The sequence below is a fragment of the Bemisia tabaci genome, chromosome 1, assembly GCF_918797505.1.
Source record: "Bemisia tabaci chromosome 1, PGI_BMITA_v3".
In the NCBI taxonomy this organism is placed as follows: Eukaryota; Metazoa; Arthropoda; class Insecta; order Hemiptera; family Aleyrodidae; genus Bemisia; species Bemisia tabaci.
Genome location: NC_092793.1, coordinates 37,765,509 through 37,774,405, shown reverse-complemented (window position 1 = coordinate 37,774,405; position 8,897 = coordinate 37,765,509). Strand labels below are relative to the sequence as shown.

Genomic DNA, 8,897 nt, shown 5'->3' with positions numbered 1-8,897 from the left:
TTTTTGGAAAGGTATTAAAAATTAAAAATTCAGGATAAGCCAATGCACACTTTTCAACTGTTGAAAATATTTCATTTCCTGGTGCACTTAGGTGGATCAAAAAATAAGTTTCCTTTTACTGAAATTTCATTGGATTTTAACGAATTTTGAATTATGTTGTCAGACCACAGTTGGCTGAGCTCCTTTGATTCAGGGGTGATATGCTCTAAAATTTCTATCCCTAAAAGGAACAGAAAGATTCTGATCATGTCCCCCAGAGCATTTGTTTAATTTTTACGATGAAACTTGTGCAAAGAAGGTTCATCAACCAGGAAGCTTGATTGATGTAGCTGAGCCACTTTGGGTCCAACTAGAATCTACACCGAACCAACATTTTTAGGAGGATTTTAGCTTTCTTTCGGTCCGTTAACAATCAATCCGTTAATAATCAATAGAAATCTGGTATAGAGACACTTACTCCTTTATCCAGCTGAGTACACATATGGAGCTAAAAATACATTTAATTGGCAAACGAGACATGCGCATTTTTTCTCCTTAGAGTGGAAGAAAGGATACAGCTTACTGAATGCATCAGAAGCAGAGGGTGAGGTTACCTGAATCAGAGGGTGCTTTAGCTGAGGTGTCCCATGAGTTTTGCGTTTGGGTAGGAAATTCCCACATTGTTGCTGAACAGACATGAAACATAAAATGTATGAAAATAACAATACAGTTCATTTTCCGTACTTTGAATTTTAGATTTTTTGGGAGTATCGATACCATGATGTATCCACCTGCATCGAGAATCAAATCTGGAACTACCACTCCACCCCCCTCCTTTTTTTAAAGATAATAAATATTTACAGGAGATGAGGGGTTTATGGTTTGAATACAGAAAAAACTTTCCTTACTCAAAAGAACAAAATAACTCATAGTTAATATTACGGTTTTTAAGTTACCCTGATTTATTGTACACAAGAGTTTTTGTTCTAATTGATATTAATTTCATGATAGCTAAATACTACTTCTTTCACTAAATTTAAGTTTAGTTTACGTTGAGGAACTCGGTATTTTTACGGATGTCACAACATTCTGGATGCAGTTTTCTCAAAACAAGGTGCAAGCAGAGGCTTGTCTTTCAGTAAGTCCTTCATGGTGGGGTCTCACAGGGTCAAACTCCCCCACCCCCCCTCCCCACTGGTATTCCAATTGAGGTTACCAGCATGAAACTTGGTGGAAATGTTATTTGAAGTACCTAGAACGAAGATTAGTCAAAAAGCAAGCCATCATAGTATCATGGTTCCTCCTCCGGTTGGCCACCATTTTCCAAGATGACGTCTCAAGACTAGTTTTTCCTTTGTCTCTTTGATTTCCGGATTTTTTTTGCAGCTAAACACTTAAAATTTGGCGGGAATACGCAGATTTATAAGTAACTAAGTACGTAAGTAAGTAAGTAAGTAAGTAAGTAAGTAAGTAAGTAAGTAAGTAAGTAAGTAAGTAAGTAAGGGCCGGGTTGACAGGCGAGGCGCCCTCAAGGGGCCAAGGCAACTGGCAGGAACCCTGCCGTCTGCACCCCGAAGTTGGACTATGCGCCTTAACTTCGTACTATTCTACATTTTGAATTATACACTGTATATTCCTGCAAGGCTTAGCGGCCGTCTGATGGTTAACGGTAGGTCTTATCAAAGACTGGCAGACGCAACAGAGCACGGATTTTCGAAGCACGGCCATGCCTCCACCGAGTTGGACTGTGTTGTTTTGATCTCCACCGTTAGGTAGCGCTGGCAGCCGCGCACACTACGAGTTATCACCGATTTTTTCACAACCCAGTCGAACAGTGCAGAAAGATTACTTACTGGGTGACTGTGTCCCTCCCACACCCAGTTACCTCGAAGGGTCAGGGTATTGAAGTGGCATAGTCATCCACGATCACGATGGCTGATATTTGAGTGTCCTTAAATATTAATAATTATTCTGATGGGGTCCTATAATTTGAGTCACCTCCGGGGATTGAACCAGGGACCTCAATGTTGGCAGCGAACCGCCTTGACCACCACACCGTTGAGGCTGACAATATGCAGAGTTGTGCTAAGATCAGAAAAATATCGAGACACAAGTTCAATCCGCCATTTTATTCTGGCTAGTGGCCACCACTTTTGAATATTTTCCATTTTTCCAACTATCCATCCCTTCCTATACTGCACGCCCATTTTCCCACACATTTACAGGGTGCAATATGGTTTCTGCTTTTCTTAGTGTTAGCGAAACCAAAGTCTGGAATGTTTTGAAGAAAATGGAGACTGAATTCATTGAAATTTTCCATCGCTTTTCAACAACAATGGCCGTGGATGAAGAGGATTTTAAGAGGCTTCAATGGTTTACCATCCTGTTGTAGGACTTTAAAAGTCTAGCAGAGTTAATAAATAAGTGTCGGAGGATTTTATGTATGTACTTTGTTTGTTTGTCAAATTAACTCTATTATTGAAACTGAGGTTTATTTTAAATTTTTTGAAAATCTTTTGAAATTTGTAATTAGCTATTGGGTGGTATGGGTGGTGGGTGAATTTTCTCAATATAATTTCATCTTCTCCTTCGCTCAAAATTGAAATAGTTTCCATTCTTTCTTTCTCTTCAACTTTGTTAACAAGTTTGTCTATCTCTTGCCGTTTGAAACCATTCTTTTCTCCAATCTCAATTATCTTATTTCTTTCTCTTTTTCTTTTTTCTTCGCTGAGGGGGACTTTGCTTCGCAGGATGCTATTGGAATCAGAACAGATTGCCACATTTTAAAAGTCTGATCTGATGATGTAATTGATAGCTTGTAAAATTGCAAAACCTCCGGCATTGAGGATGATATGAAAATGAGATACGCCGTTTGAAAATTTTAAAGAAATTATTAATTATAAAAAAAAAATTGTTAGAAAAGGGATTCTTTGGGACCAAAGAATTTCCAAGGACAGCAAAAAGAGGATTTAAAACTCTGTTGTCAAACCTATAATGAACCATGACAGTGAAGTGTGGTAGTTGAAGGTGCGGACCCAAGAAATGCTCAAGGCGACAGAGATGGACTTCTGGCGAATATCGACTGGAATTTCGAGGAGAGAACATATCAAGAATGAACGTGTCTCAGAGATAATGGGCGTTGAGGGGACAATTGTGCACGTAATCATGACCGGGCTATTGGTATGGTATGGGCATGTGCAGAGAGTGGCTGATACCAGGTTGCCGAAGAAGGTGTTGGAGTGGGTCCCCCTCCAGGTAAGCAATGGAGAGGGCTAGGGTGTGTCTTATTTTTGAGTTTTTCGAAATCCAAAAAGCGCTACCCCTAAAAAGTTTCTCCCTGCTGTAAAAATCAACATACTTTTTTTAATTTTAACCCACCTCTCACGGGGCAAAAAGGGCCTAAAAGCGAAGTTTGAATTTATGCATTTTTAAGGTGTCATTCTCAGGTAGTAATTAAAAGTTACAGCTTTTTGGACAAAAATTTCTTCCGCTTTGCCGTATCGTGCATTTTAAAGGCATAAATAGTCTCTGAAACATATATGTTGCGCCGCGTGCGCAGTGCCGGCCGCTCGCACGCAGCGCACACACCTTACTTACCTGATGCCACGACGCGACGCGACGTCGGTCCGCGGAAACCCATAGTGGACTTTTTGTTCCTTTAATAAGTAAAACGACCTACAAAGAAAAATAAAAAATAACTTCTTAACTACCAATAACATATCCTTCTAAAGGTCCTATTCCATAACTACTAAAATTTACACTAGTCCAATCAAGCAACACAAACCTCCCTGTCATTCCAAACAACCCTTCTATGCCCTACCAAACAACCTGTCCTGATTGTTCACTTGGTATGTTCTCCAAGGCTCAGTCAATTATTTTCTTATTAGTCGCTATGTCGAGCCTCTTAGCGTGAAGCTGGTGTAGGGGACTCTTACTTTTACTATATACCCACCCAACTCTCTAAAATCCTTAAAAACTTTCTACTATACAATCCTATTTTTTCAAATCCTCCTTAGCTTCAATATAACCTCCTCTGTCTATAGATGGCTGTAGATTCCTGTCAAAATAATATAAAGGAATAGAAGCCACAAAACTGAAAAAAAAAAAAAAAAAAAAAAAAAAAAAAAAAACCTACAAAGGAAATGAGGCACATTAAAATCCATTATGCACACCAGGTTAATGAAGGGTATGCTACAGAGGTAAAACATATTTAGCCAAAATATTTGAGTTTATTCAGACATGAAAGTATCACAAACACTTCGAGAATTTAAAGGCTTTTGATTTTCTTTTCCAAATTCACTTTCTTTTTGACATTTTGAGAAGTTAATAGCAAATCTTGATATTCATTTCCTCTTTTAGTTATAGGTCGGATTCATGTTTGCATGTGTCGAACTGCCCTTCCGGCGGAATCGTTGACCATGCGCAAACTTTTTACAACTTCCCTCGCCTTCAAGTAGTCAGGTTTAGTGTCCCACTCCAAAGGTAGAACAAAAAGAAAACTGTCTGGAATTTGTAAAACACTGAAGAGCGTTTTGCTATTCGTTGCAAAAAGATCGGGTAGGCTGGGACATTCCTTAGCATAAATTGGAAGGTAATCGATTAGGAGGGTCAGAGAGACTATGATTTTTCGTCAAATTGAGGATGCAAGTTTCCTCCGTGAAGAGCTGCAGATACGTCGTTTTCTTTATTAAAGGAACAAAAAGTCCACTATGGGTTTGACACCTATGAGAATGACACCTTAAAAATACATAAATTCAAATTTCGCTTTTAGGCCCTTTTTGCCCCGTGAGAGGTGGGTTAAAATTAAAAAAAGTATGTTGATTTTTACAGCGGGGAGAAACTTTTTAGGGGTAGCGCTTTTTGGATTTCGAAAAACCCAAGAATAAGACACACCCTAGAGAGACCATCCAGCCAAACTGTGAGTAGGAGGCATCCGTGAAGAGATGAAGAGATGCCAGCTTCCGGAGGATCTCTGTCATGACAGATTCCTGAGGCACGTAGACGTCGCAGATCGCCCGAGCGAGCCGTAAAAGCGACTTACGCATACATTAATTTGGAAAGCTGATGTTATGTATTCAGCGGTTTTGGCTCCATCTGTATAGCATTGAGTGTAGTTGATATATTGGTTGAATAATAGGAATATAAATTCTGCTTAGATAGTGCCTGGATCTATTATTTTGATGTTGTCTGAAGAAAGGAAGTTTATATTGGGTTTAAAGAATTGTAATTTAGGATCTTTGATTGAATTACACGGTAGTAAGGTTTTATGGATTCTTGGTTCGAATTCTTTCAGGTGAGGCCATCTATATATGAAGAGGGGGTAGGTTTTAATGGAACAGTAGGCAAAAGTTTTAGTGTTGATTGAGTTACTTCCTAAGCTCATAGCTTTCAAAAATAGCCTGTTCGTTAGATAGTAGAATCTATACTTTATTGGAGGAATAACGGTGTCATATCAGGAGGATTTGTTGAGTTTTAGACGGACTGAAAACATCTAAAAATCCTTGACAAGGCGGAAAATCTAACGGAGTTGTGGGAGAGCAAAAATTGAACGAAATAGTTGATTGAACCGAAAAGATTGTATTAAAGAATTTTGAAAAGATTTACAATTTTACAAAGAGTTAGAATGTCTCACAGGGATGTGCCATAAGGGCGAGAGTGGCACAGCGTACTAGTCGGGGTCAAGAGGGTAAAAGGACCATGAGAAACGGGCAGCACAAGCTTTTATAGACTTGCTGACGTCACAGGTGGTGAGACAACAAGTCTACACGCTATTGGCTGGCTATAATCAGTGGAGTTATCAGTTGCAAGTTCAGTAATTAAATTTATGGGTGATTGAAGGTGATGGTTGGGAGATAGAAGTGAAAAAGACAAAAGTGGACAAAATCCAGCCATCTCTAATGAGTATACTGAATATGCATGGGAAATTTATAAGTTTAAGAAAAGAACAAGTTGCAGGTAATTCAATACCTGTGACACTCGTCCGGACGACATTTTTGTCACTTTTTTTGTTGAACAGTGATATCAGTTCATAAATTTACTAATAGCGACGGCGCGAATACTCGCAAGTTGCGAATAGTGCGCCAGTCAGACGAAGCGAATATTCGCCGAACATTCACACAGCCCAACTACCTACATATTTGCTTAATTTCATGATTCTGGCGATTGATGGAACTTCCCAAGCGCCAGCCTGGCCGCATTTTGAGTTTCTAGGCCTCCCTTAATCCCCCCCCCCTCCAAAGCTTACTTAAGGTATCAAATTAAAAAAAATTGAAAATTCTACCACATGACTAGGCCCTTTATAACCGTGGGCCTTGTCGCATTGTGAACCTTACATTTACGCCACTGATTCCGGCTGCCAATCATCCACAAAAATCTGGGAAACTATGTTCGGGCAGATCCAGGGGGAAGACCGCTGCGTAAAAAGATTACAGTCATTATCTGAGATAAAATGACAGATTGAACTTGTGCCTCGATCTTTTTCTACTTCCATCATAAGTAAGCATATTCCTGCCATTTTTTAAACGTCTAACTACAAAATAGCTGCTAAAGTCTGTGGAGCCACGGAGAGACGGGAGAGAGTCGTTAATTTCCAAAATGGCGGCTATTTTTGGTTGGAATGAAATTGCCAATTGAACTTGCGTCTTGATATTTTTCTGTTCTTAGCATTAGTATTTATAATCCTGCCAAATTTCCATTGTCTAGCTGCAAAAAATCTATGGAAATCAAAGAGACCAAAGAAAAACGGGTCTGAGACACTAATTTCCAAAATGGCTACCAATCGCTGTGAAAAAATGGCCGACTGGACTTAAATCTCAGTGTTTCCTCGTTCTACTTACATTCATGCATATTGCTACTAAATTTCATGTTGATAGATAAATTACAACCCCTGAATAATGAGAAAATGTGAAAACCAGCTTTGGGCGCCCATCTTGGAAAATGACGGCCAAAATACAGAGAACCATGAGAGATGCGGCTCGTTTTGGGTCCCTTAAAAACCATTTTCACCAAGTTTTATACTGGTAACCTGAAACGAAATACCCTGACCCTAAACGACTCCACTATCAGTTATCCGTAGGTTTGTCACCTGTCAAATCATTCTTGTTGCCACTATAGATCCATCTGAATTAAAAGCTTTGTGAAAAATAACTTTGGAATAGGTCTGAAGAAACAATTAGCTTACATTTTACTGGAGGAAGACCAACTTCATAAACATGATTCATGGAGTGAGGTTGAGAAACATGTTTTGTACTACCAATTGAATTTGATACAGAGGAAGAATACACATTGCTTTGACGTGAACTCTGCAAATAAAAAACAAAATGTTTAGCATTAGAAAAAAAAGTAAATAATGTTGAGCAGTGCACAGTGGGTTGGAATGTTCTAAAGAAAAGCGTATCTACTCTAGGTAAAAACATAAGCTCAGGTGGCCTTTACGCTAAAAATCCTAACCTAACGGTGGGCGTGTCCACTACCCCTTCCTTCCTTTTCCCTTCTATTGTATCATCTCTACCTGCGCGATCAAGGCCCACTCAATTTGCTAACCTATTTTTGCTCCACCCCAACTTTCCCATCCGGTTTTTTGGCGATTTCCATTCCACCTTCACGCTACTTTCTTTTCCGACCATTGTAGTTCATTTTTCCCTGTGCTCTCAATTTATTTCTTCTTTAATTTCTACTTTTGTTTACTTATTCAGTGATTCGTGACGTACTCTTTACAATTTAGTTTTTTTTCAAATGGTAAAGTATGGTTTTTAATGACTTCCTTGATAATTCTGAGCTCATATTACAATATCTTTTTAAATATTTTTTCTCTTTCAATAGGAATTACCGAAAATGAATGAATCACTTCACCCCACAACCAATAATATGGTCGGTGATGAATTGTATTTATAATGGTTTGACTCCTTTTGTGCTAAATTATCCAGAGCCATTGCTAGGGTTAGGCCGCGTAGCGGTCAGAGGGCGTATTCCCGAATTTTACTTTAATGTTCAAACCTTGGAAGTTGTCCTGTTGAAGCCCTTGGGCAGTTCTATTCAAACCTGTCTCATCAATCATCAACACTATGAGAATCGCTGCCAACATATCTAACCAATCTGACCTAAGGACTTTTGATGGATTCAACCTTTTTCGAACCACCTCGCAAGTGATGCAATCGGTCGGTCATCAAATCGGAAGTTTGGAACTCAAATAAAACACAGCTGCTAAGTTTAGGTAAAAAATTAGTTTTGACCCTTAAAATACAATTCGCAAAAGTTTTTTCTTTCCTCGCTGGGTAAACCAGTCATAACAACATCTACTAGGGCTGTGCGAATAGTGAATTTTCTGAACGAAGCGAATAGCGAATAATTTCGGCAACTATTCGCGAATAGCGAAGCGAATAACGAATAATTTAAGTCAATTATTCACAGCTACGAATAGTAAAACGAATAATTGGAAATGACTTTTTTAAGTGTGAAAATTCGCGAATATTACAGAAGTCGACAAAAAAAAAATGTGACTAATTGTTAAGAATTTTCCATTTGCTCATACACCTGCACAGAGAACAATGAAATGCTATGATAGTAGCCTAGGCTGTTGAGAATTTGTTCGAAGATCCCTGGATGCTGGCTTGACTGTCCCTGCAGTTACGTATGCATTTTCAGGATTTGAAGGTAACTACGCGGGCAGTCAAGCTAGTATTGAAGGTTCACAAGACACATTTTAGTATTTTATTTTTCTCGCTGTAAATAAAAATGTGTTTATGACCTTTTTTTTTCAATTACAGAAATTCCTGTGTCTTTCAATCCTTGATTTGGGCTCTTTGCTTATTCCCCCAATCGCAATCGCGCTCGCTGTTCGTAAACTCAGCAAAGTCAGTAAAGATCAAAGGAGATCCACCGTTCGCGATGTCTCGGGTGGAAGCGGAAGCCTTAAGCAG

At 39.0% G+C, this 8,897-nt stretch overlaps 2 protein-coding genes across 5 annotated transcripts in view; both read right to left on the bottom strand.

Annotated features, from left to right (window-relative positions):
- The window catches only part of jbug (filamin-type immunoglobulin domains fbug), a 272,164-nt gene that overhangs the window by 191,468 nt on the left and 71,799 nt on the right, over positions 1-8,897 (bottom strand). For all 4 annotated transcript variants that reach the window (XM_072300607.1, XM_072300594.1, XM_072300598.1 and 1 more), the window contains 2 exons: positions 7,160-7,280; positions 594-665 (listed from right to left, as the gene is read on the bottom strand). In XM_072300607.1, coding sequence (XP_072156708.1) covers positions 594-665; positions 7,160-7,280 — 193 coding nt within the window. The remainder of the gene's footprint in view (positions 1-593; positions 666-7,159; positions 7,281-8,897) is intronic.
- The window catches only part of LOC109042783 (GTP-binding protein Di-Ras2), a 504,879-nt gene that overhangs the window by 458,822 nt on the left and 37,160 nt on the right, over positions 1-8,897 (bottom strand). The window lies entirely within an intron of this gene.